This window comes from Sus scrofa, chromosome 6 (assembly GCF_054392235.1).
Source record: "Sus scrofa isolate SSC_HxYL_T2T_F1_AM1 chromosome 6, Sscrofa_HxYL_maternal_Yorkshire_Landrace_v2.0, whole genome shotgun sequence".
In the NCBI taxonomy this organism is placed as follows: Eukaryota; Metazoa; Chordata; class Mammalia; order Artiodactyla; family Suidae; genus Sus; species Sus scrofa.
The window spans coordinates 59,649,625-59,677,598 of NC_139388.1; the positions used below are offsets into that span (position 1 = coordinate 59,649,625).

A 27,974-nucleotide genomic window follows, 5' to 3' on the forward strand; every position below is an offset into this window, starting at 1 on the left:
CAAGGCCAGGGATCGAACCCACATCCTCATGGATCCTAGTCGGGTTTGTTAACCGCTGAGCCACGAAGGAAACTCCCGGATGTCTCCTTCCTTTGGGACCCTGTAGCCCCAGGGCTCCCCTTTCCTGGATGGGGAAACTGAGGCCCAAAGAGGGGGAAGCTGTTTGTTGGAATCCCTTGGCTAGGAAGGAAAGCAAGGAGGGCTGTTTGAACAGAGTCTGTGCTTCTTATAGACTTTATTTCTGGCCTTAGGGGAAGGGACAAAAAAACTAAAAAACAAAAAAACAGGGAAAACAAACTTTCTCTACCAATGGTTAAGCGGGGCTAACCTGTGCCACTAGGGGGCACTGTGTTCAGGAAAAGACTCTCGGTGGGAGGGGACTCCTGGGAGGGAGGGGGTTGGGGGGTGTCTAGACTCCTGGGGCTGAGGGAGGAAGGCACTGGGAACCCAGATTCCTGAATTTCTTCAGCAGAGTACATGTGGGGGTTCCGTTTCATGCATCCCAGTCCTGGGAGTTAACTGGCCTGGATGGTCGTCTGTATCCAGTCCGTGAATTTGCAGAGGTTGGTGTAGACGCCTGGCACGTTGGGTTGGCCACACTGGGCTTGTCCAAAGGACACGAGGCCCTGCAGGGACCCATTGCAGATGAGGGGGCCCCCAGAGTCACCCTGTAGTGTGAGAATGAGAATCCAAAGCACAGAGAGTGGAGATTCGTGTGAGATCAGAAAAGAACCAAATGATTGAGAGTTCCCCTAATCCTACTCCTCCATGTCCTAACTTCTACCTCCGTGCCCTCCTTTTTTTGTTGTTGTTTTGGTTTGGTTTTGGCCTCTTCTATAGCACATGGAAGTTCCCAGGCCAAAGATCAAATCTGTGCCCCTGCAGTGGCAACGCCGAACCCTTAACCTGCTGTGCCACCAGGGAACTCCCTTTCCTTCCTCCTCTTCTTCTCCTTTTTTTTTTTTTTTTTTTTTGTCTTTTTAGGGCTGCACCCGCCGCATATGGAGGTTCCCAGGCTAGGAGTCCAATCAGAGCTATAGCCGCGAGCCTACACCACAGCCACAGCAACACTGGATCCGAGCCTCATCTGCGACCCACACCACAGCTCACGGCAACACCAGATCCTTAACCCACTGAGCAAGGCCAGGCATCGAACCCACAACCTCATGGTTCCTAGTTGGGTTGGTTGACTGCTGAGCCACGTGGGAAATGCCTCTGTTTCTTTCTTTGCTTCTCTTCATTTCTGTGTCTATTTCTTTCTCGCAGTCTCTCTCCCCGTTTGTCAATGACCCCCCCCCCCACAGCCCATATCTCTGTTGCTCACTGTGTGCCCCCCCACCCCTTCCTTCTGCCTCTCTCCCTGGATCCCCCCTCCCCTTCCCCCATCTCTCACGTGGCAGGAGTCCTTTTGGTCCTGGCCTCCGCCAGCGCAGAACATGCTGGGGTGGTACACGGGGCCGTAGCGCGCCTTGCAGACCTCCTCAGAAGCCACGGAGATGTTCACACACTGCAGCACTTGGGGCAGTCTGCCTGGGACGCGGAGCATCGGATCAGCCCCTCTGGCTGGGCGGAGAGCCCCTCGGCGAGGGCAGACACACCCACCCTCCTGAGCTCACCACTGGCCAGCCGACCCCAGCCGGAAACGAGGCAAGAATCCCCAGGGGTCGGGCACTGGGAGACGACGCTGATGTTCCGGACGGTGTCAGACAGCGACACCGATTCTTTCAACTTGATGAGCATGAGGTCGTTGGCCATAGACGGCTCGTTGTATTCTGGGTGCTGAATGGAGAGGCTGGCCTCCATCATCTGGCTGCCGGGTTCTTGTTCGGGCTCAAGATTGTGCAGACCCAGCCCGATGGTGTAGGAACTGAGGGCCAGCGGTGGACAGAATACTTCTGGGACACCTGCGCCCGTTATCTCCATTCTCTCCATCAACCACACTCTCCGTCCCCCCCGACCCCGCGGCCGCCTTCCTTGCTAAGCGCTGCAATAAGAGCTACGCAGCTGTGATTCAAATACTAATTCCCAATCGATAATCCGGGGGCAAGGCTTGCCTTAACTCGCTAGTAAACGCAGCAGCGGAGCTGGGATTTCAACCCAGGACTCTGTCTTTCCAAAGAGACCCCGCCCCCAGAAACCCTGGTTCCACCCTGACCACGCCCCCTAAAGCCAGGACCCGCTCCCCTCCCCCGGAGGGGGTATCCTGCATCCTGGGCCATTCCTCCCGGCGTGATCGCGACCCTGTCCCTCGCAGACAGAGACTTCTTCCACAGCGGGGTGCACTTTTAGTACCCAGAGATTGAATTTATTACGCCCCTGGCCTCCACGGACCCGTAGGACCCAGGTCCCGCCCCCATCCCCACCCCGCTCCGTGCTCACTTTTGGAAGCAGTGTGCGGCTGACAGCACCCATTGCGGATGCACCAGGACGCCCCCGCAGAAAAAGTCGTCTTCCAGGAACAGTGCCGCCTGCCAGGGCTGCGAGTGGGGGTTGCAGTCCTCGCCGTTTATGATGTGGCCGCCGTTAATGAAGGCGAGGGATCCTGAGAAGCGAGTCGGGGCCGGGGGATTTGCTCAGAGTGGGACTGGGGCTTCTGGGGGCGGGGCTCGGTGCAGGGGCGTGATCACGCCGGGAGGAACCGCCCGGGATGCAGGATACCCACTCCTGGGTGGGGGGTGGGGGGGGTCTTGGTTTTAGGGGGCGTGGCCACAATGCAGGGGCGTGGTCATGGTGGGCTCAGGGTGGAACCAGGGTTTCTGGGGGCGGGGACTCGGTCCAGAGGGGCGTGGTCAGGGCAGGGGGACAGACTCAAGAGGCAGGATAAGGCCTCTTGGGGGTGGGGGGGGTCACAGTGCAGGACGTGCGGTCAGGGCCTCAGGGATGGAGTCAGATGCTGAGGGCAGCCTGGCTCTTAGGGGTGGAGTCAAGAATGAGGAGCTGAGCTCAGGAGGTGGGACCGGGGCTCCTGGGGACTGGGCTTTTATTCCACAGGTCAGGTTCCTTGGGGTGAGGTAGGGTTCAAGGGGTGGAGATCAGCGTATACGAGGTAGGGTCACTTGTCAGGATGAGTTTCAGCTGAGTGGGTCACATCCATATCTGGGGACCTGCATGCCACCTCTCCCTCTGTCTGTCTCTCTCTCACACTCACACACACACACACACACGTAACAAAGCACCACGCCAAGTTCGTGCACTACTGGGGCCACAGCCTCCCAGCACCAGCAGACCCTGGCACACAGGTGGCAGAGGCAAGGGCGACACAGCCAGACACTCAAGGAGGCAGTGCAGCCCTCTGTGGCCCTCAGAGCCTTGCCTTCTCTGGTTCAGTCTCCTGGACAGCAGCAAAAAGCTGGCTCACCCAGAAACCCCATCACAAGTGTTTCATGATGTGGGTCCCTGGGGTCCCCGCCGGCGATGGGTAACTCCCCCAGAAGCACAATCTCCCTTTTAGCCGCACTCCAGACTCCTCCCGGTCCTCAGGCCATCATCTCTCACGCCCTCGCCTCCTTGTCACTCCACAGGATATTGAGAGGCGCAGGCTGTTAGAATCTTCTCCCAATCACGCATCAGCTCTCACGAGGAGGACACCACACACAAGGATGCGCACAGCCACACACTTCCAGGGCACAGGTCGTACACATGCAAACTCCCGGTGATACGAGGAATTACACACGTGCAACCGGAACGCAATGGTCACAGAGTACTGTCACCCACGAAGTTTTGGTCCCATGGCAGAACACTGAGTCACGCCTGCAGAGTAACCAACACTGTACCTCGGGCGCAGATACACACACACACACACAGAGGTACCTGTGATACCAAGGAGGAGGTACCCCAGGAACCAGCCCCAGGGGTTTCCTGCTGCGGTCATCATTCAGCACCTGGCACGAGGGTCAGTTTCAGGTGAGTCTGGGGTCCTATGACCCAAGTCGTTCCATCTGTCTCTTTGTCCCCCCTTCCTGCCCCCTTCCCGGAATCTCATTGAGCAGACAAGAACCTATACAGCTCCCCTCCCCTCCAACACGCACACAGAATAGGATCTAAGACCCCGGCCCAGAGACCCAGAACCTAGAGAAATTCGGAGGCTGAGAGAGAGAAAGAACGAGGGGGAGAGAGGGAGAAAAAAGAAAGAGAGAGAGAGCCAGGAGGAGAGGAGGGATGGAGAAAGCGTCTCTCCATCCATAAACCAGGAGACCGAGCCCTCAGAATGGAGGGAAGACAGAGACAGACAGAGATCGAGATGATCAGAGGTCATCAGAGACACGGTCATGGAGAGAGAGATTCAGAGACAGACTTAGGGAGACAGAGAAAACTGGAGAGCCACTCCTAATGAGAGTCCCATTTGGAGATGAGATCTGGAGACACAAGGTCCAGAGGCTGAGAATCACAGTGACAACACGGAGCTGCAGGGAAAGTGGATCACAGACTGTTGAGTTTTTAGGGGGCGCTGGGGACGCTTACCTGGCTGCCTGGGATCTCCCGATCCAGCGCTGGGCTGCGCTCCTGCCTGCTGCTTCCAACAAGCACCCACCCCCCGACCCCACCCTCGTGGGGCTTATAAGCCTCCTGGGCTGGGCCAGCCTGCCCCCTGGGGACACATTCCTGGGGTCAGGTGCTCAGCAGCCCTGGGCCAGGCTGCGGTCAGGAAGCAGGGGGCCTGGGGGACCTTGGCCTCACACCTACTTCCTTCTTGGTTCTCTATCCCTTTTCCCTCCTCTCTCTCTGTCTCATTTCCTTTTTCTTATTCTCTCTTGCTTCCATCCCTCTTTGCTGCCCCAGCAAAACTTCCCAGATTCAAATCCTCGGCATCACCTGTTCTGCCTTCCGAATCCTGGACAGGTGACTGCGCCCCGTGAGCCTCCGTTTCCCCATCCATAAAATCGGGGGAGGGGGGACCATTGTTCCTCCCTCCCTCCCAACATGTATCCAAAGAGACAATGTATTGTACAGCAACTCCACTTTGATAGAACTTTTTTTTTTTTTTTTTGTCTTTTTGCCATTTCTTGGGCCGCTCCCACGGCATATGGAGGTTCCCAGGCTAGGGATCGAATAGGAGCTGTAGCCACCAGCCTACGCCAGAGCCACAGCAAAGCAGGATCCAAGCCGCGTCTGCAACCTACACCACAGCTCACGGCAACGCTGGATCGTTAACCCACTGAGCAAGGGCAGGGACCGAACCCGCAACCTCATGGTTCCTAGTCGGATTCGTTAACCACTGTGTCACGACAGGAACTCCCCTGATAGAACTTTTTAAAAAATGGGCCAAAAAAGAGAGAGACAGAGAGAATGCTGGGAAAGCCCCTGGACTCAGTGTCAGGCTTGTGGGAGATGCGCAATAATTGGGAGCAGGAGGAAGTCTTGGCTCATGTAAAGAACAACCTGGCACCTGCTGTGCTCTGAGCTCTGCTGTCACCCTTGAGACCCAGGAAGGGACAAGCAAACTCCCCGGGCAGGGAAGATCGGCAAACCAAAGGCAAACAAATATCTGGTAGCAGAGAACACAGGTGATGCTGGAGGGTGCCTGGGGTCAAGTGGGGTAACTGTAGTGGTCGGGGAGTCTCAGAGGAGGCGACTTTGAGGCTGAGAGCCATCATGGCACCTGAGCCTTGCAGGGAAAAGGGAAGTTGGTGCGTGCCAGGAAGAGCAAGGAGAGGCATGGACAGACCGTGCACGGAGACCATGAATGCCGGGGTTTAAGTGCAATGGGTTTTCAGCACAAGGTGGCAGGAGCAGCATGATCTTATTTATTATTTAAGAATATCCTGCATAGAGGATGCTAGTAGGGGTGAGATGGAAGCAGAGAGACCAGTGAAGAGGTGGGAGGTGGCAACAGCCCGGGTGGGAGGTGCTGTGGTCCAGAGAGAAGAGACAAGAATCAGGGAGTTCTCACTGGGGTGCAATGGGATTGGCAGCGTCTTGGGTGCGCTGGACGCAGGTTCGATCCCTGGCTGGCACAGTGGGTTAAGGATCCGGCCGTTGCTGCAACTGCGGCTAAGATCTGATCCCTGGCCGGGGAACTCCATACGCTGAGGGGCAGCCAAAAAAGAAAAAAGAGAGCGCGAGAGAATCCACATTGGGCAGAGGGGGGCTCATTTGAGGAGATGGGGGAGTCAGGTGCCAGCCAGGGGGAAGGAGATGAGGAGGAGGCCAGGATGGTGTTTTTGCGGCTCTGTCTGCGGACACGTGCACGTGCCGAGGCGCTGAGAAGGGTGGGGAGGAGGACTGCGCGGGAGGCGCCCACTGGGGAGCCGAGCGGTTGGACGGAGGAGCACCCCAGGGCAGACGGAGGTCAGGGCTGGTGAGAAACAGCGGGGAGTCATCTGGGGACAGTGGTGTTTAGAGCCATGGGGTGAATGAGATCACCTAAGGAGCGGGTGTGGACAGCGCTGATGACGGGTTGTGCGGGCAGATGACAGGGATGCTGAGGGGTGACCGTCTGTGCCTCTCTCCGTCTCTCTGAGTCTCTGTCTCCCTCAGATTCCTCCATCTCTAGCCACTTCTTAGCGTCTGCCTGGTCCTCTGGCTCTGGCTCCGTCTAGCTGCCTGCGTTTGGTCTCCTGGGGTCCCATGGCCCCTTGACCCCGCCCAGCTCCTGGGACCTGGGGCTCTGTCCAAGGGGACCGAGGAGGGTGCAGCGTGGGCTCAGGTCTCGCATCAGCCCAGACATGACTTAGGTCTGGACGGCGGGAGGAGGCGGATTGAGGCCAGCGAGAGGGACGGGACGTGGCTGGAAGCCGGGTAGGAGGGAATGGGTGTGACATCCCTCCACCTCATTCTGTGGCCTGTCCTTTGCCCTGTCCTGCCCGAGGTCAGGCAGGGGTGACCCAGGTCCTTGGGGATGGTTCCAGGATGTGGGGGGGGAGGTGGTCCCGCCACGGAGACACTTCCAGTCTGGCAGGGGGAACAGTCTGGAATGGGGCTTGGCGGGGGGATGGGGAGCGGCAGAGATGGGGAAAGACAGAAAAATAAAGTCACAGGCTTTCGATAGCGACACGGAGACAGATGGAGACAGAGGAACAGAGACACCCAAAGGGAACGGAGGGAAGAGAGGAAGACAGAGAGATATGAGACAAGGAGAGACAGAGACCCAGAGAGATGGAGGCAGAGACACACAGAGAGAAAGAACAGAGACACAGGAGTTCCCGTTGTGGCTCAGTGGGTTAAGAACCCGACTAGTCTCTGTGAGGATGCGGGTTTGATCCCTGGCCTTGCTCAGTGGGTTGAGGATCCGGTGTTGCTGTGAGCTGTGGTGTAGGTTGCAGACGCGGCTCGGATCCCATGTTGCTGTGGCTCTGGCGTAGGCCGGTGGCTGCAGCTCCAAAGAGACCCCTAGCCTGGGAATCTCCATGTGCCGGGGGAGCGGCCCTAGAAAAGACAAAAAAAAAAAAAAAAGCAAACAAAAAACGGAGACACAGAAGTTAACAGGAAGAAGAGATAAGACAAAGAGGTACAGAGACTAAGAGACAACAGGGTTAGGGACCCAAACTGAGGCAGAGGCGGACTGCAACACAGAGGGAGACAGGGAGAGAGGCCCAGAATACTGAAGGACAGAGGGATGGGCACGGACAGAGGCAAAGACAAAATGACATGGAGGGATTGTACAGGCATCCTGGAGGTCATTTTTATTTATTTTTGGCTTCGCCTGCAGCATACAGAAGTTCCGGGGCCAGGGATCGAACCTGTGCCACAGCAGTGACAAGGCCAAATCCCCAACTGTTGGGCCACCAGGGAACTCCTGGAAGTCATTTTAAATATAGAAAAAAAAGATATTTTTAATTTCCCCCAACTTGGCCCACCCCTAGCCCCCAAGGCCCTCCCCCCCCCAATAGTGTCACCCCATTCACAGGAACACCTTTGATTCTTCTCTCAGTTGCCCTAGCCTACCTTCTGGTCCTTTGGCTGGCATCTCCAAAACATAACTCAGACCCAGCCAGGTCTCTCCACCTCCACACCCCCGCTCCTGGCCCAGCCCCCTCATTGGGTTCTCTGTTTCCCAGTCGATTTCCCAGAGGGACATGGCTCCTGTGAATGGCTCCAGGCCCCTTCCCAGCCTCCCGTCCTCTGGGCCACCCACTAGTCTGTTCCACATGCCTCCAACACGCTTCCCTTCACACCCTCGATGACTCCTACTTCTCATTTCATCTTATCTCAAGTGTCACTTCTTCTGAGGGGCCTTGCCGGACCTCTCTCTCAATCGAATACAAGGCCCCCGTTTTCCTAGGTTTTGTTTGTTTTCTTGTCAGAGCCGCCTACATGCTTCTTCAGAGCCCTGGCAAAATTTACAAACGCGTTCCTGTTTGCGAGTTTCTTTTTCTAACACCTGCTTCTCTCACCAGCCCGGGAGCCCCTGGGGGGCAGGGCCTGGGTCTTTTCTGTTCACTGTGGAAAACTCAGAGCCTCCCCTGGAGCAGTGTGTACGCGCCGACCGGACACAGAGACAGACAAAGACGGACACCGAGAGAGAGACACACAAGGACAGACAGACAGAACGAGGAAAGAGCAGGACACGAAGACTGATGGAGAGAGAGGATAATGATATCAAACAATAGCCACACCTTCCAGCTGATAAGAGCATTCCACACCGAGTAGGGACAGGAGTAGGAAACATTTAATGGGATGAATCAATGAATGTCGAATTAATTTCATTATGCCAAGGGCTTACTCTGGTCCTGTTTAAAGTGCTTTATATTTTATTTTTATTTTATTACTATATTTTTAGGGCTGCCCTCATGGCAGATGGAGCTTCCCAGGCTAGGGGTCCAATCAGAGCTGCAGCTGCCAGCCTACAGCACAGCCACAGCCATGAAGGATCCGAGCTGCATCTTTGAGCCTCGCCACAGCTCATGGCAATGCCCAGAGCGAGGCCAGGGATGGAACCCACATCCTCATGGATACTAGTTGTGCTCGTTACCACTGAGCCACCATGAGAACTCTTCGACTCTGACTTCTAGCCTCTAAAAGAAAAATCAAGCATTCCTGATGAAGGAGTTCCTGTTGTGGCACAGCAGGTTAAGGATCCTGAGTTGTATAAGTCACAGCTGCGACTCGGATTCGATCCCTGGCCTGGGGAACTTCCATATACCATGGGTGCGGCAAAAAAAATTTTTTAAATTCCTGATGAAAATTTAGCATTCGGGGGCACCGTCTTTAAGGCATTGGCCTGCTGTGGCCCCCTTTGCCTGGCAAAGCAATAAAGCTATCTTTTTCTCCTTCACCCCCCCAAATTTAGCATTATCATGGAGATGCTGCTATAAGTGTGAAATAGTCACGAGATTTTCAAGACTTGGTACTTAAGGAAGCAAATTATAAAATTAATAATTTTATATTGACTGTAGGTTGGAATGATCATAATTTGGAAGCACTGGGTTAAAATAAAATATATTACTAAAATTAAAATTTTGCTTGTTTCAGGAGTTCCTGAATCTGACTAGTATCCATGAGGATGCAAATTCAATCCCTAGTCTTGCTCTGTGGGCTGTGGTGCAAGTCGCAGATACTGCTGGTGTTGCTGTGGCTGTGGTGTAGGCTGGCAGCTGTAGCTCTGATTCAACCCTAGTCTGGGAACTCCCATATGCCACGAGTGTAGCCCTAAAAAGCAAAAAAAATAAAATAAAAGTGTTCCCTGTTTCCTTTTGCTTTTTAAAAAATGTGCTATATAGGAGTTCCCGTCGTGGTGCAGTGGTTAACGAATCCGACTAGGAACCATGAGGTGGCGGGTTAGATCCCTGCCCTTGCTCAGTGGGTTAAGGATCCGGCGTCGCCGTGAGCTGTGGTGTAGACGCAGCTCGGATTCCGCGTTGCTGTGGCTCTGGCGTAAGCTGGAGGCTACAGCTCCGATCTGACCCCTAGCCTGGGAACCTCCATATGCCGTGGGAGCGGCCCAAGAAATGGCAAAAAGACAAAAAAAAAAAAAAAAAGTGCTATACAAAAATTAATCAACAGAAGAAACCCTAATGAAATAAAGCTGGAGACCAGAAGGGGGAGCTCTTACCCCCTTGAACCAATAGCAGAGCCCAATAGGAAGAACACCCTCTTTTTTCCTGTCAAGGACTCAGCCAATGAAAAGCCAGGAGGCTCTTTGTTTACTGTAACCCCAACTCCTCCTCCCCCCCCCCCCCCCCCCGCTATAAAAGGGTTCTCCTCTTACCCTGCGTGGACTTGCACGTGGTTCTGCATGGTGGCTGACTGATCCCTGGTAAACCTATCTTTTCTGGAAACATCTGGCTGTCAATTTGTTTCAGGTCTACAGTCACTACTGGACGATTTTAAAGTGTACAGCTCTGTTACATTTCCATTGGATTGTGCTGACGTGGAGGAAATAAGAATAAAAGATTAGCCAAATGAAAAATCTTAAGTGGTCTTAAGTGGAAACAAACAGAACCAGTTTGTTAACCGGTTCTGGCTGGGACCACCCTTCCTGTGGCACCACAGCAGAAACTCCCCATCTACTCTTTTTGTTTGTTTTTTAAGGCCACCCCAGGGGCATATGGAAATTTCCAGCCTAGGGGTCAGATCAGAGCTGTAGCTGCCAGCCTACCCTATAGCCACAGCAACTTGGGATTTGCCACGTCTGCAACCTACACCACGCTCACATCAACCCTGGATGCTTAACCCACTGATGGAGGCCAGGGATTGATCCCACATCCTCATGGATATTAGTTGGTTCTTAACCTGGTGAGCCACAACAGGAACTCCTGTGATCTGCAAGACTTCTGATCACATTCAAGATTAGGAGCTAGAATCCTAACCATGACCCAAAAACCCACATGTAATCTGCCCCATTTGTCCCTGTTCTGACCTCCTCTCTCACCCGCTCCCCATCGATAACTCCAGCCACACCTGCATCCTCAATGCTTCTTATATATGTGAAACATGTTCCCACCTCAGGACCTTTGCACCTGCTGCTGTTTCTCTTTGCCCAGATATCTACCTGCCTCAGTCCTTACGTTAGGGGACCACTGACTGAAACTGCCCACCTTGGCCAGGCACAAAAAAAGGCCCTGATAAGGAACGTGGTGCTGCCCTGAGGACTGACCAGGAGGATTTAGGAGGGGCCAGTAGGAGGAAGGAAACAACCAACTTCCCAGAATCCTTGGCGCTGGAATCCATCTTGGCTGAGAGCCTCACATGCCACCAAGAACTCCGAGCCAGACCAGGTACAAGCCGAGCAGGATGGTTGGCCAGGGATGACCCGGAAACTAAACCCAGTCCCATAAAACCTGAGCCTGCAAGCCACGTGGCCGTTCTACCGGGTTCCCTCACCCTATGGCCCTCTGCCCTGATGCCCCTTCCCAATAAAGTTTTTGGCTTTGTCAGCACACGTGTCTCCTCAGACAATTCATTTCCAAGGGTTAGAAAAGAGCCCGTTCTCGAGGCCTTGGAGGGGGTCCCTCTTCCTGCGACACTTGTCGACTCTGTCCACTGGCACTGAATAGAAACGTGGAAACAGAGTTTTGGGGGCAGGAGAAAAAAAAATAGCTGTACTCCTTTGCCAATCAAAGGAGGGTCACAGCAGGCTAATGCCCTGAAGACTGTCCCCCTACCGCCTTGGGAGAGATTGGGAGGTGGTTTTATAGTTTTGAGGATGGAAACTCAGGATGCAGATAAGGATTAGGGTAGAGGTGAGCTGGCGTCTGGTGTTCAGCGGACTGGTGATCTTTTTTCTGGAGTAAAGAAGGCTTCATTAACATCTTCCATTTGTTGGGGGTTTGGGTTCCATCAAGAACTCAAAGCTATTTTTATCTATATTCCTTGAGGTGGGACCAGGACCCTGCCCTGAGGCTGCACCCTTGTCTCTTGACAGCTCCTCCGGGGTCTCTGCATCCCCTCCCTTCCCTGATTGGTAAATGTTTGAATTTTGCCCTTTGGAACTCGGGAAGGGTCCTGGAGCCTGAAGCTTATTCCCTAAAAATAAGCAATGGGGGGGGGCACACAGGAGCCCCACAGGGCCCTGCCCAGTTACACACTTATTCAGATTTCTTAAACACCCCCTCCTCAGAGAAGCCTTCCCTACTTCCCCCCCAACCTCCACCATCCCCCCACCTAGAGCGGCTCTGTTACTTTATCCTTTTTTTTTTTTTCTTCTTTTTCTTTTTAGGGCCACACCCGGGGCATATGGAGGTCCCCAGGCTACGGGTCAAATCGGAGCTACAGCTGCCAGCCTACACCACAGCCACAGCAATATGGGATCCAAGCTGCATTGGCGACCTACACCACAGCTCACAGCAATGCTGGATCCTTAACCCACTAAGCGAGGCCAGGGATCGAACCTGCGACCTCATGGATGCTAGTCAGATTCATTAACTGCTGAGCCAACGGGAACTTCTACCCTTTTATTTTATTTTATTTTATTTTGTCTTTTGTCTTTTGTTGTTGTTGTTGCTATTTCTTGGGCCACTCCCGCGGCATATGGAGATTCCCAGGCTAGGGGTCGAATTGGAGCTGTAGCCACCGGCCTATGCCAGAGCCACAGCAACGTGGGATCCGAGCCGCGTCTGCAACCTACACCACAACTCACGGCAATGCCGGATCGTCAACCCACTGAGCAAGGGCAGGGACCGAACCCGCAACCTCATGGTTCCTAGTCGGATTCGTTAACCACTGCGCCACGACGGGAACTCCCCCTTTTATTTTTTTAATTAAAAAAATTTTTTTTCTTTTTAGGGCCACACCTGCCGCATAGGGAAGTTGCCAGCTTGAACTGGACCTGCAGAAGCCGGACTATGCCACAGCCATAGCAGTGCCAGATCTGAGCCACCTCTGTGACCTATGCTGCCACTTGCAGCAATGTCGGGTCCTTAACCCACTGTGCAAGGCCAGGGATGGAACCCACATCTTCACGGATACTATGAAAGGCTCTTAATCCACTGAGCCACAACAGGAACCCCTACCCTTATTATCAGTATCTACACTCTGATCATATATACACACACACACACACACACACACACACATCTCCTTTGTTTTTTGCATATATATGATATAGCCTGATTATTAGCATGAAATATATTATGTCAATCTGCATTCATTTCCAAATGGTGCCGTAAGAAATTCCCACAGATTTACTGGCATAAAACAACACACATTTATTCTATTACAGTTGGGAGGTCAAAGTCCAAAGTCATTGTCACTGGGCTGATTCCTCCTGGAGGCTCTAGGGGGAGAGTCCATCCCCTTAGCCTTTTCAGCTTCTAGAAGCTGCCCACAATCCTTGGATCACTTTTTTTTTCTTTAATTGGTCACCAGCATTGAAAGATGGGGACATCATGGGGTTCTCATCATGGCTCAGCAGAAATGAATCTGAATACTAACCATGAGGATGCAGGTTCGATCCCTGGCCTCACTCAGTGGGTTAAGGATCCCCTGCTGCCGTGAGCTGTGGTGTAGGTTGCAGACACAGCTCAGATCTGGTGTTGCAGGGGCTGTGGCGGGGGCCGGTGGCTACAGCTCCGATTCGACCCCTAGCCTGGGAACCTCCATGTGCCGCAGGTGCAGCCCTAAAAAGATTTTTAAAAAGAGAGAGAGAGGGAGAGATTGGGAGAGCTTAAGCTTCTCTTGAAAAGGCCATGACAGGTGTCAACAAAGCATCTGCATTCCCAGTGGCCATAATCCGTAATCCATAATCCATCCCTTGCAGGCTCCGAGTGGCTACCGCCCTGGGGGCGTCCTATGGTTTTCCTTGGCTCCCAGCCTGTCGGCTTCCCCCTAATCTGCCTGGCCCCAGGTGGCAGCAGACTCTGTGACCCCAGTGAGGAAGGAAAAATAGAAAGGTGGATTCTGACTTGGGCACCAAGAGAGCGGAGGGAAAGCAAATGGCAAATGACAACATCATCATCGTCATGCAGCGGACTTGGTATAGGAGCTATTATCACCCCCACTTCACAGATGAGAAAAATAAGGCCCTGAGAAGCTGAGAGTCATTTGCGGCGCCAAGCGGGCTGGGTGTGAGTACCCCCCTCACCCGCCTCTGTGCACCGAACCGCTGTGCAACACTGCCCCCTTGTGGGGACAGAGAAAAACACAGGGAGAGAGAGAGACGGGCGAGGGCTGAGACCAAGGAGGGGCCCCCGGTTCTTTTGAGCCTCAGCAGCCAGCGCTGGACCCAGAGGTGGGAGCCGAGGAGGCAGGCGCAGCCCAGGCTGGTGGCGGGAGCAGGGGCCGCCACCTGAGCTTTGTACCTGGTAACCAACCTCTGAGCCTTGCGCTCGGTGAACTCAAGCCTTTTTTTTTTTTAATATTTTTTTTCTTTTTTGGCCGCCCCGCGCATGGCAGATGGAGGTCCCGGGCTGCAACGCAGAATCCTCAGCCCTCTGTGCGCGGCCGGGATGGAGCCTGCGTCCGAGCGCTCCCGAAAGATGCCGCGCCCATCCCGCTGTGCCCTGTTTTTTGGTTTTTGGTTTTTGTTTTCTTTTTAGGGGCGGCAAATGGAAGTTTGCAGGCTAGGAGTCGAATCGGGGCTGCAGCCGGTGGCCACAGCTTCACCGCAACACCAGATCCCCAACCCACTGAACGAGGCCAGGGATCAGACCCGCATCCTCATGGATACTAGTAGGATTCGTTTCTGCTGCGCCACCACGGGAACTCCTCCCTCGCGTCACTATTCTTAATTCTCTAAAACCACGAACCTGTCTTTTAAAAAGGCAGAGATAGATTCAGAAATACGGCTTTCCCCATTATAGAAGGAAACCAGTTTTTTTCACTGGCTCTATTCGTTAAGGCGGCGGGGGAGGTGAAAAAGGAAGCACTTGGTTTTTACTTGCTGGGGGAGAGTGTTAACTAATCGCTAACAATGCCCAGGGCATGCTGGGTAAAATTGTTTTTCCCAGATTAATTTGCTAATATTCCCATTAACCTTAAGATGTTGCTGCTTTTTGCTGTCTCCACCATAAGCAAGGAGAAACCTAGGCAAAGAGTCAAGTCATTTTCCGAGGCTCCACAGTAAGAAACAGTGGGGTTTGAACCCAGGGAGCCTTGCATGAGGATTTCTGTATGTGTAACATCATTTCTATTGCATTTTTTTTTTTTTTTTTTTTTTTTAGGGTTGGACCCACGGCCTTTGGAAGTTCTCAGGCTAGGGGTTGAATTGGAGGTATGCCTGCTGGCACAGCCACAGCAACAGGGAATCTGAGGGGAGTCAGCGACTGGCTCCAAACCACAGCTCACGGCCACGCCAGATCCTTAACCCATTGAGAGAAGCCAGGGATCGAACCTGCATCATCGTGTATACTAGTTGAACTCTTTTCCACTGCACCAGAATGGGAACTCCTCTACTGCATGTTTTAGATGAGCTGTGATTTCCACAGGGTACCAAAAGCAAAAATGTTTACTAAACATTTTTTACTAAAAAGGTACAGAGTGAGTGAGAAATCTCCACTGTGACCTCACGTCTCATGTCTGTCCTGCCTGTCCTGTCTGTCTTGTCCTTACCCCTTCTTCAAAACAAAAGAACGAAAATATATTTCCTGGGTCCTCTACAAGGATTTTTGCTGCCAGAACAAGTGAGTGGAAAGATTGAAACCCAGCAGTGCCCTTGGGGCTCCTGGGCACACAAGCCTTTCTGTGTTCCCCGCTTCTTGTTTATAGGGAATAGGTGGTAGGCTTCGGATCCTCCCTGAGTTCCAAAGCGTAGGTCCAAACAATCGCTAATTGCAGAAACCAGGGAGGAGCCGTCAAGAGACAAGGGTGTGCCTCAGGGCAGGGTCTGGCTCCCCCTCAAGGAATGCACCCAAGAATCTCTGCAGAAGGAAAGCCCCCAACAAAAGAGAAACAGAGGAGGACCAGAATCCCTCCTGAGGGCACTAAACACCAGCTTTGAAGAAGAATGGAATCTTGGAGTTGCCAGCGCAGTGGTTAACGAATCTGACTAGGAACCATGAGGTTGCAGGTTCGATCCCTGGCCTCGCTCAGGGGGCTAAGGATCCGGCGTTGCTGTGAGCTGTGGTGTAGGTGGCACCTTGGATCCCACGTTGCTGTGGCTCTGGTGTAGGCCGGCGGCTGCAGCTCCGGTTGGACCCCTAGCGTGGGAACCTCCATATGCCGCGGAAGCAGCCCTAGAAAAGGCAAAAAAGACAAAAAAAAAAAAAAAAAAAGAAGAAGAAGAATGGAATCTTGTATGGACCCCGATCTTTACCTATGGCTCTATTTTCTATGCTCAAACTATAAAACCACTTTCTAATCCCTCCCGGAGGAAGACACAGTCTGCAGGGCATTAACCTGCCATGGCCTCCTTTGCTCAGCAAAGAAATAAAACTATTTTTTTCTCTTTCACTCAAAACTCTGTTTTCTCATTTCTATTCAGCCCTGCTGGACAGACCGAATTTCAGTAACAAGATGTGTCTTTATTTATTTTCCTCTTGCCTTTAACCACCAGCCTGGGCTTTTGTTTTTGTTTTTGTTTGTTTGTTTGTTTTTCGGGGCCCCACCCACAGCATATGGAGGTTCCCAGGCTAGGGGTCTAATCAGAGCTACAGCTGCCTGCCTACACCCCAGCCACAGCCACACCAGATCCAAGCCACGTCTTCGACCCCTACGCCACAGCTCCTGGCAACACCGGATCCTTAACCCACTGAGCGAGGCCAGAGTCGAACTTGCAACCTCATGGTTCCTGGTTGGATTCGTGTCTGCTGCACCACGATGGGAACTCCTGAGCTTCTTGAAAAGTAAGGTTTCTCCTGGTGCTCAGAGCACTTGGTGGATTCTTCTTTCTGTTATAAACATCCAAGACTTGTAAGGCCTCATTAGCTTCAAGGTTTGTGAAACACTGTTGAGATAATTACATAAGTTATAAGACAATGGCTGCTGTGAAAATGACAGATGATTCATAATTATATCTATGAGTATAAAGCTCTCAGCTGGCAAGACATTCCCTCTCCCTCCTCCACACCCTAAAAACCTTATTACTCATTTTGTGGTGATCAGACCTGGCCAGAAAAAGCAGATTGAAAATAAAGCACATAAGATTGAGTGAAAAATGCACATAGGTGTTGTGGTCCTTACGTGTGGTTCGGAAAAAGAATGTTCAAAGCTCATAGTGAGGTGAAGAGAAAGAAGAGGGGTTTTTTGGTTTGTTTTTGTCTTTTTAGGGCTGCACCTGCAGCATATGGAAGTTTCCAGGCTAGAGGTCGAATTGGAGCTACAGGTGCCGGCCTATGCCAGAGCCACAGCCATGCCAGGTCCAAGCCACGTCTGTGACCTACACCATAGCTCACGGCAATGCTGGATCCTTAACCCACTGAGTGAGACCAGGGATTGAACCTGCATCCTCATGGATACTAGTTGGGTTCATTACTACTGAGCCATGAGGGGAGCTCCAAGAAAAAAGAGTTTATTGAGAAAAGAGATGCCTCTGATGCAGTGTGATGACTTCCTGATGATCACAGAGAGCCCAAGTGTGGGGTTGTGTCTTTTTACAGCACAGGGAGAGAGGTGAGGGTTCGATCCCTGGTCCTGGAACTTCCACATGTTGTGGGCATGGCCAAGACAAAACAAAACAAAACACCTACCACTGTTACATTAGGAAAGCTGTTAATAAGAGAATAAACCCTATGAGTTATTACAAGGAAAAAAGGTTTTTTTCTTTTTCATCTATATGAGATGATGGGAGTTTGCGAACCTTATTGCAGTAATTATTTCATGATGTAGGTAAGTCAAATCATTACACTGCACACCTTCAACTCACAGGGTCGATTATATCTCAATACACATGGGAGGGAAAAAAAGGAACGGAAATCAATCGAAAAGTGAATAACCAAAATGTGAGGCCCTCAAACAAGAAAAATAAACACATAAAATGTTAAGAAAGACCTCCTGATTCTGGAGTTGGTTACGAAGTTTGTGACACTCCTTTAGTTAGTTGCATAAGTTATAAAATCATGACTAAGTGTGAAAATTAGCGACGACTCCCTTAATTGTTATCAGTGCCGGTAAATAACACAGCACCAAAGCTTCCCTGGCTTATTGCCTAAGGTGCACTATTTTATTATTTTATTTTTTGGCTGCGCCATGGGGAAGTTCCCGAGCCAGGGATTGAACCCACACCACAGCTGCTGTAGTGCCAATGCCAGAGCCTGAACCCACTGCACCATGAACGAACTCCCAAGGTATATTGGTTTTTTTGGGTTTTGTTTTTTGGCTTTTTCCCTTTTCTTGGGCCGCTCCTGCGGCACATGGAGGTTCCCAGGCTAGGGGTCGAATCGGAGCTGTAGCCACTGGCCTACGCCAGAGCCACAGCAACACAGGATCCGAGCCGCGTCTGTGACCTACACCACAGCCCATGGCAAGGCCGGATCCTTAACCCACTGAGCAAGGTCAGGGATCGAACCCGCATCCTTGTGGATCCTAGTCAGATTCATTTCCGCTGAGCTACAACGGGAACTCCAGCAAGTTAATAATTGCTCAAGAAAGGCAGCAGATTGCCTGCAAGGAAGCAGGCTTGCTTAACGATAAAACCATAAAAAAAGTACAAGATATGCCTCGGGTCATGAATGAAAGATAAGATCGGGCCTGACTTCAAGTTCAGCAAGACAATGATCTTTCGGACCCAGGACAGGAACGTAAGGGAAAGACGACCTCCCAAAGCCAGAGCCCCTCATTATTCGGGAACCTGAGATGAGGCAACATATTTTAGCATCCGTTGCCACCCTTCTGCCTGGGACCTGGAGTTTGGCGCCTGCCCCCCCCCCCGCCTCTACATGGACTGAATCATGAGCCACGGCAGGTGCCGACCTGCAACCCCCCCTGAGCAGAGCTTGGGGTGAACATCAGGACTGAGGCATTCCCCTGCTCCAGAAAAACTGGCAGAACAGGTCTCCAGATAGTCAGACATTGTAGGAGAAGATGTTATGACCCCAATTCTTGCATCTCCTTGTATCTAGAAAAACACGAAATGCCTTCACAGTGCTGTCGGCTCCAAGGGACTTGTAACCTTCAGGAGAATCGCAGCAACTTCTGTGAAATGCGTGCAGGGCTGCAGGCACCTCTCCCTTCTCCGGTATCACATAGGCACTGATATTTTTTCCCCTTGCCTCTCTGGGGCACTATTCCAGAGCTATCTGAAATAGTGCTGCCCAGGCTCTTTTATTTATTTATTTATTTTTTGCTTTCTCAGGGCCGCGCCTGCAGCAGCTGGAGGTTCCCCAGGTTAGGGGTCGCATCGGAGCTACAGCTGCTGGCCACCGCCACTGCCACGCAGGATCCGAGCCACGTCTGCAACCTACACCACAGCTCATGGTGATGCCAGATCCTTCACCCACCGAGCGAGGCCAGGGATCGAACCTGCAACCTCGTGGTTCCTAGTTGGATCCGTTTCCACTGAGCCACGACGGGAACTCCTCAGTTTCAGTTTCTAGACAGTCTTTCTTGAGACCCAATGCCAGAGGCAAAGCTTTCTGGAGTGTTATGTTCCATCATCCTGAAAGCAATCCTGTAAAGCTGTACTACCAAGCTTATCATTTCACAGACGTCCAATACAGAGCAAAGCTGGGGCTGAAACTCAGCCTCTGTCCACAGGTGTCAAATAGAAATGCAGAGACGGGGCTTGGGGCAAAGAAGAAAGAAAACAGCTTCATTGCTTTGCCAGGCAAAAGCGGCCACAGCAGGCTAATGCCCTGAAGACGGTGCCCTCCCTTGGGAGAGATTAGGAAGTGGTTTGATTGATTGGGAGCAGAAAATAGGGCCACAGATAAGGACCGGGGTAGATGCAAGCTTATGTTCTTCAAGCAGGTGCGGCCCTAGAAAAAGACAAAAAGACAGGGGAAAAAAAAAAAAAAAAAAGACAGACAGAGCCGTCATGGCTCAGTGGTTGATGAATCTGACTAGGAACCATGAGGTTTCAGGTTGGATCCCTGGCCTCAGTCAGTGGGTTAAGGATCTGGTGTTGCCAGGAGCTGGGGTGTAGGTCGCAGACGCAGCTCGGATCTGGCGTGGCTGTGGCTGTGGTGCAGGCCGGCAGCTGTAGCTCCGATTCGACCCCTAGCCTGGGAACCTCCAAAGGCTGCAGGTGCGGCCCTAAAAAGTTAAAAAAAAAAAGAAAAAAGAAAAAGGTAAAGTTAATCTTTATATTTTATTTAACCTAAAACAGACTGCAATAGTCTGAACACGTACTTAATACAGACATTAATGTGATCATTTACTTTTATAAGAGGTCTTTGAAATCTGAGGTGTATTTTCTACTTACAGTATATCTCATTTCAGACTAGCCTCATTTCCTTCCTCTTTTTTGCTTTTTAGGGCCAAACCCACAGCATATGGAGGTTCCCATACTAGGGGTCAAATCAGAGCTGTAGCCGCCGGCCTACACCACAGCCACAGCAACGCCTGATCCTTAACCCACGGAGCAAGGCCAGGGATCGAACCCGCATCCTCACAGACACTATGTTGGGTTCTTAACTCACTGAGCCACAATGGGAAGGCCTCATATGCTTTGATGCAGTCTAAATTGCAAGGAGAGAAAACCTCAGGCCATGTCCTATGATGGGACTTAATGAGAACATTTAGGAGGAAAAAGATGGCACCAATGCCTTTGAGAATCCAGAGTGCCCATGTGGGCATCCTCCTTTGTGGAAAAGATAAGGTCGATAGCTAAAAGCCTTATGTGGAACCATTGCAAATAAAGCTGCTATGAGCATCTGTCTGATGGTGCTTTTAAGTTGCATTTTTCTCATGATTACAGATGTTGAGGGAGTTCCCGCTGTGGTGCAGTGGGTTAAGAGTCTGACTCCAGTGGCTCAGGTTGCTGCAGAGGCTCAGGGTCTATCCCCAAAGGCACAGTGGCTTGAAGGATATGGTGTAGGTCCCAGCTGCAGCTCGGATTCAATCCCTGGCCTGGAAGCTTCCATATGTGTCCCTTAAAAAAAAAATGTTGAGACCTTTTCACACGCTGTTGAAGAGATGTATTGGCCTTTTGCTACCTTCTGCTGTAAAGTAGTCCTAGCTTTGGTTTCCTCTCAAGGAAAGAGGTCTTGAGATATTTTCTAACTTCCTTAATGTACATAGAAGTTCAACCTTCCAGCTCTGCTGTGGCTCCAAGGTAACAAGCCCAACTAGAATGCCTGAGGATGCAGGTTGGATCCTTGGCCCTGCTCAGTGGGTTGGGGATCCGGCACTGCTGTGAGACGCCGGGTAGATTGCAGACACACTTGGATCCTGCATGGCTGTGGCTGTGGCATAGGCCGGCAGCTCTGCTTCCATCTCTAGCCTGGGGACTGTCATATGTTGCAGGTGCAGCCCTGAAACGAAAAATAAAATCATCCTTCCCATGGGTATTCGTTTCTTGGGGCTGCTGTAATAAAGTCCCACAAACTGGGGGGCTTAAAACAACAGAAATGTATTCTTTTACAGTTTTGAAGATCAGATGCCCAAAGTCAGGGTATCTATAGGGCTGTTTTCCCTCTGAGACTCTGGGTAAAATAGTTCCTTCTCTCTTCCAGCCTCTGCTGGTGGCTGGCAATCCTTGGCACTCCCCAGCTTGCAGCAGAATCACTCCAAGCTCTGCCTCTGTCTTCCCATGGCTTTCTCCCCCGTGTCTCTGTCTTCTCATCACCTTCCCTCTTCATATGAAGACACCAGTTATACTGGTTTAGGGTCCACCCTCGTCCAGCATGACTTCATCTTGACTAATTATTTGCCATGACCCTGTTTCCAAACGGCCACATTCTGAGGTCCTGGGGATGAGGACTGCAACATATTTTTTTGGGGGGTGGGGGCACAATTTAACCCAAATACTCTAGACTCAGTGGCCTTTTGCCCCTGAATTATGTCCAGGCTCCATCTTGGAAGCATTGTTGAAATTGGTAGAGCATCTCTGAAATTGGTAGAGCATTGTTTGGTCTTCCTGCACCCACGCTGGGGCAAACACGGTACATGAAGTGGAACTGTCATCCCAGTGGTATGTAAAGGAGTTTGACCCATCCACGGTTCAGATAGGTTGAATACCTCGAGAACCGGCACCCGAAGCCACCGGACTCCTGCCACGTTCCTGGCTTTCCCAAGTCAGTTCTTCAACGGGCCTCAAGGTGGCGCCATATAGCAAATGGTGGATTCATAATAACACGGGTTTAAAATTCCTTCTTCCCTGGGTGCTCGGCAGTGCCTCTCAGTCTTGAAGAGGAACAGGAATCGCCAGGGGATCTTGCTAACCTGCAACTCCTGATTCAGCTGCTCTGAGGAGGGGCCAGGAATAAACTCCTCAAACTGGATCCTAGGGGATGCTTAAGTATCAATGACTCCCTTCACATTTGTGCAGGCAGCTTAGGGAACTCTGGGACAAAGTTAAGAAAGAATAGTAAGAAAGCTCTGGAGTTCCCATGGTGGTGGTGGCGGCGGTGGCGCATCGGAAAGGAATCTGACTAGGAACCACGAGGTTGCGGGTTCGATCCCTGGCCTCGCTCAGTGGGTTAAGGATCTAGCCTTGCTGCAAGCTCAGGTGTAGGTGGCAGATGCTGCTCAGATCCAGCTTTGCTGTGGCTGTGGTGTAGGCCAGCAGCTGTAGCTCGGATTGGACCCCCTGCCTGGAAACTTCCAGATGGCATGCTGGATCCTTAACCCACTGAGCGAGGTTGCAGATCAAACACGCATCCTCACGGATCCTAGTCATGTTCATTACCTCTGCCCCACAACCAGAAGTCTCAAGGCAGGTCCTAGCATCCAGAACAGGAAACAGATGTTCTGCTGAATTCATCACCTCTGGACTATGGAGCAGACACTATCCATGCGGGGGGGCGGGGGGGGGGGACTAAGCCCAAGGGGTGGGGGTGGGGCACTTAGGCATCTGGAAGTGGAGGGAGAGCTAGGTCAGGGTCATCGGAGGAAATCTAGGGTCCTGGATTGACCCCCCCCCAAAAAAAAACCTTTCATTGTAGGAATCCTTCTTATCCTTCTCTCTGGTTTTTGTTTTTGCTTTGTGTTTTTGTCTCTCCCGTTTATCTAGCTAGCTAATTAGCTATCTACCTATGTAGTGTGTATGAATGTATGAATGCAACTTTTTTTTTTTGTCTTTTTAGGGCCACACCCCTGGCATATGGTGGTTCCCAGGCTAGGAGTCCAATCGGAGCTATAGCTGCTGGCCACAGCCACGGCCACAGCAACACCAGATCTGAGCCGTGTCTACGACCTACACCACAGCTCACGGCAACACCGGATCCTTAACCCACTGAGGGAGGCCAGGGATCGAACCCATGTCTTCATGGATACTAGTTGGATTCGTTAACTGCTGAACCAGGACAGGAACTCCCTGTATCTAGCTTACTGAGACCTTCTCTCAATTTCCCTAAGTCCTTCCATTGAACCTTTCTCTGTAGTTTTGTTTTAGTCTTTTTTTATGGTTCCACATAGGGCTGGCTCCTTCTCTCTCTCTTCTCTTTAAATCTCTGTGTCTGTACACACCTACAATTAAAAAAGATACATGCATCCCTATGTTCACAGCAGCACTAGTCACAATAACCAAGACATGGAAACAACCTGAAAGTCCGTCGACAGATGAATGGATTAAGAAGATGTGGTACATATATACAATGGAATATTACTCAGCCATAAAAAAGAACAAAACGATGCCATTTGTAGCAACCCAGATGGAACTAGAGAGTCTCATACTAAGTGAAGTAAGTCAGAAAGAGAAAGACAAATTCCATATGATATCACTTCTATGTGGTATCTAAAACATGGCACAAATGAACCCGTCTATAGAACAGAAACAGACTCAGACATGGAGAACAGACTTGTGGTTGCCAAGGGAGAGGGGAAGGGAGAGGGATGGACGGGGAGTTTGGGGTTGGTAGATGCAAACTATGGCATCTAGAATAGATAAGCAATGAGGGCCTGCCATACAGCGTAGGGAACTTGATCCCATCACTTGTGATCCTCAACGTGATGGAAGATAACATGAGAAAAAGAATGTATATATATATATATGTATGACCGGGTCACTCTACTGTACAGCAGAAACTGAGAGAACATTATAAATCAACACTACTTTAATACACAAAACTTAAAAAAAAAATTCTGTCTCTAAATCTCTTTTAGCCTTTTTTTCTTTTTTCTTTCTTTTTTTTTTTTTTTTTTTGCCATTTCTTGGGCAGCTCCTGCGGCGTATGGAGGTTCCTAGGCTAGGGGTCGAATTGGAGCCGTAGCCACTGGCCTACACCAGAGCCACAGCAATGCAAGATCTGAGCCACGTCTGCGACCTACCCCACAGCTCACAGCCACGCCAGATGCTTAACCCACTGAGCAAGGCCAGGGATCCAACCTATGACCTCATGGTTCCTAGTCAGATTCATTAACCACTGCGCCACGGCGGGAACTCCGAGCCTCTCTTTCTTTAAAGCTCTCCGTCTCTCTCCCCCATTCCCATCCCCTCCCTCTTCCCCGCATCATCACCTATCTCCCTAGCTTTGACCCTGCATCCCTCTGTTTACGTTCGTTGGCTCAAGTACCTTGTGGTTTCGGGCGTGAGCTCAGGACTCCTACTCTCTCGATTCACAGCCTGGCAGCGCCACGTACCACCTGCAGAAGGGGAGCCAAATTCACCCAACCTCGCTGCCCTGGCAGCCTCCTGACTTGTTGAGCTCCTCCCTCCTGAGACACTGCTGTCACAACCAGAGACCCGACATGCCACGAATGCAGCGAGGTGTCTGGCACTCAATAAATGGTAGCTGTCGTCATTGTCATCGCTATCATTATTATTAATAAAAGCTAACCCACTGCCAACCTCCCTGTAGCCAACAATTAGATGCTTATCTGGTGTGAAGAATGCATGGGGAAGGTCCTCCCACCAGCAAAATTGGGGCTACTCCCTGACCTCGGTTTCTAGCCAGGATCACCCCAAGAGCAAGGGCACTGGGGTGGAGGACGCGCCAGCTTTCCGAGACACACCCGATGACATGTTTTGTCCTTAGTCTTGGCCTCTCTGACACCCTGAGCCAATTCGGGGCATTTGGTACGTGTGTTGGGGTGGCGGGGTGTTCAAGCAAGAATCAGCCACATTGGGGTAGATTAAGGGGCTGATTTAACAAGTTAAGGGTGTATAATCGTATCAGAGGGTGGCCCCAGTGAGTAGAAACAGACAGGAGCACACACACCGCTTCCCTGACCTTGCAGAAGAAACCCAGCCTTCTGGACACTCTTTTTGCTTGTTTACTTAAAAAAAAAAAATTTTTTTTTGGTCTCTTTGTCTTTTCTAGGGCTGCCTCCATGGCATGTGGAGGTTCCCAGGCTAGGGGTCCAATCGGAGATACAGCTGCCGGCCTCCACCACAACCACAGCAACGTGGGATCCAAGTCACATCTGCAATCTACACCACAGCTCATGGCAATGCCAGATCCTTGACCCACTGAGCAAGGCTAGGGATTGAACCTGCAACCTCAAGGGTCCTAGTCGGATTCGTTTCCGCTGTGCCACGATGGGAACGCCAAGAAGCTTATTTCTTTTTGTGGTTGTCGTTTATTTTTTTCCGCTGTACAGCATGGGGACCAAGTTACACATGCATGTATACATACTTTTTCCTCCCATTGTTGTGTTGTGATATAAGTATCTAGATAGAGTTCTCAATGCGACACAGCAGGATCTCATGGTAAGCCCATTCCAAGAGTGATAGTTTGCATCTATTAACCCCAAGCTCCTGATCCCTCCCACTCCGCTCCCCCTCCAGGGCAGCTGAAAGTCTCTCCTCCAAATCCATAATTTTCTTTTCTGTGGAAAGGTTCCTTTGTGCTGTATATTAGATTCCAGTTCTAAGTGATATCATATGGGATTTGTCTTTCTCTTTCTGACTGATTTCACTCAGTATGAGAGTCTCTAGTTCCGTCCATGTTGCTGAAGAAGTTTATTTCTTGCACCACCACAGCCCACTTCGCACTGCTTTCATCACCACGCAGCAAGCATACTCCTCCCTTAATGCAAACTATTTACCGTCATAGGTCCCATCCCGGTTCCCGGGCCAGCCTCCCTGCTGGCAAGGACAGAGCTGCATCAACGAAGAGGAAGTCAAATACGTCCAACGCCTAGGCTTTTAGTTCCTGGAAACTTTATTTCCCCCATCACCTCTGTATCAGCAAACTGAAAATCTGTTACAGTAGCCCAGACACTTGAGGTTTTAGTCTCTCTCTCTCTTTTTTTTTCTTTTTAGGGCCACACCCGAGGCATATAGAGATTCCCAGGCTAGGAGTCGAAGTGGAGCTGCAGCTGTCGGCCTACACCACAGCCACAGCAACACGGGATCAGAGCCGCGTCTGTGACCTTCACCCCAGCTCACAGCAACACCAGATCCTTAACCCACTGAGCAAGGCCAAAGATTGAACCTGAATCCTCATGGATAATAGTCAGCTTCCTTCCTGCTGAGGCCATTTTTTTAAAAATTTATTTTACTTATTTTATTTATTTATTTATTTTTGTCTTTTTGCCTTTTCTTGAGCCACTTCCGCGGCAATATGGAGGTTCTCAGGCTAGGGGTCCAATCGGAGCTGTAGCCACCGGCCTACGCCACAGCCACAGCCACAGCAACGCAGGCTCCAAGCCGCGTCTGCGACCTACACCACAGCTCATGGCAACGCCGGATCCTTAACTCACTGAGCAAGGGCAGGGATTGAACCTGCAACCTCATGGTTCCTAGTCAGATTCGTTAACCACTGCGCCACGATGGGAACCCCGAGGCCATTTTTTTTTAATGGCCTCACCTGCTGCATATGGAAGTTCCCAGGCCAGGGACTGAATCCCAGCCATAGCTGCGACCTACAGGGCAGCTACAGCATTGCTGGATCCTTTAACCCACTGGGCCACCGCAGGACCTTCCCAGCTAATGTCTTATTGCTTAGAACTGGATCACGTGGCTGCCCGGGTGCAGGGTGAACAGCTTTATTCAGGTCACATGCCAGCCCCGAGCCAGACACCCGCTTGGGCGGTAATGCCTTGTGGAGAATGACAGCTTCATTTCTGTTTAGCTCAGCTTGCCCTGTGCTAAGTCAGACAAGTTCACGGTCCCTCCATCTCTTCCTCCTGGCTCACGCGCTTCCCTTCTGATCTCCTGTTCACCCTGGAGCCTAAACCGGATCCAGGATACATAAGGCTTCTGCCATCAGGGGTCAGAAGCATGGCGATGGGGTGGGTGAAGCCGCAAAGCCCACTGCGTCTCCTAAACTTTTTGCGTCGTAGTTTTAGCAAAGGCCACATCAGGAAAGTATTCAACTGTTTAAAACTTTTGGAGAAACTAGAAACTACCCCCATGCTGAGTCACAGCAAAAAACGGGCAAATAAATTGAAGTACATTGACACAAGAGTATAACGTGCAGCAGTGAGAAGGAAACGTTTATGACTGTAGACAAAAACCAGAGTGAACCGAGTAAATATAATCTGGATGCTGAAGTCTACAACTTACCTCTCCGGACGTGTCCGTTTCCTCGACGGCCATTCCCGCCGCCTTCTTGGGGGTACCGCTGCCGACCACCGCCGACCACCGCCGATGAAGAGGTGACTCGAGGCTCCTCCCAGACAGGGTGGCCCCACCCTTCTTGCTCATAGCTGATTGGACCCAGAGGCAGCACCTGACCTGGGAGCAGCCAATCTGCTTCTCGAATGTGAACTAAGAAAAGCCAATCCCGGGGGCCAGTTATCAGGGGGGATGGCAAGGAAACAGAGGATGCCCTTCGGAGGAAAGGAGACGAGAGCGACCAGGAAAGCAAGGTCACCTGGAGGTGGGGAGAGCCATCCCAGAGGCAGCTGCTTCTGTGCTGATGTTTTCTGATAATTGTTGTTAACTCACCTCTCTTTTCTACTCTGGCGGATCAGCAGCTCCGCTTTGCTCTCTCCCAGCAGCCAGCATGATCTTCTTTTTTTTTTTTTTTGCTTTTTAGGGCTGCACCCGCGGCATATGCCCAGGCTAGGGGTGGAGTGGGAGCTGTAGCCACCGACCTACGCCACAGCCACAGCAATGCTGGATGGAGCCACTTCTGCAACCTACACCACAACTCAGGGCAACGCCAGATCCTTAA

General features: G+C 51.4%; 1 protein-coding gene across 4 annotated transcripts; it reads right to left on the reverse strand.

Annotated features, from left to right (window-relative positions):
* Positions 1–215: 215 nt before the first annotated feature.
* On the reverse strand, positions 216–27,447 carry KLK4 (kallikrein related peptidase 4). 4 transcript variants are annotated; one of them, XM_021093482.2, is made up of 6 exons: positions 27,362–27,447; positions 10,148–10,304; positions 2,380–2,542; positions 1,617–1,867; positions 1,394–1,530; positions 216–668 (listed from the first exon to the last, which is right to left on the reverse strand). In XM_021093482.2, exons 2-6 carry the CDS (start codon positions 10,218–10,220, stop codon positions 516–518), a joined length of 777 nt encoding a protein of 258 aa, XP_020949141.1. In that variant the 5' UTR covers positions 10,221–10,304; positions 27,362–27,447; the 3' UTR covers positions 216–515. The 4 variants fall into 4 exon arrangements, with proteins under 4 accessions (XP_020949141.1, NP_998967.1, NP_001421913.1 ...); NM_213802.1 differs by lacking the exons at positions 10,148–10,304; positions 27,362–27,447 and adding exons at positions 3,811–3,881; positions 4,462–4,519; NM_001434984.1 differs by lacking the exon at positions 10,148–10,304 and having other exon boundaries at positions 27,362–27,444.
* Between the last annotated feature and the right edge of the window lie 527 nt (positions 27,448–27,974).

Excerpts from the sequence above, each read along its gene's own strand:
- KLK4 (XM_021093482.2), bottom strand. The coding sequence starts at position 10,220 with ATGTTTCCAGAAAAGATAGGTTTACCAGGGATCAGTCAGCCACCATGC. Across the intron at positions 2,543-10,147 it reads CACGTGCAAGTCCACGCAGG|GATCCCTCGCCTTCATTAAC; the intron begins GTAAGAGGAGAA and ends CTCGCTTCTCAG. Across the intron at positions 669-1,393 it reads ACCAAAAGGACTCCTGCCAC|GGTGACTCTGGGGGCCCCCT; the intron begins GTGAGAGATGGG and ends CTCACACTACAG.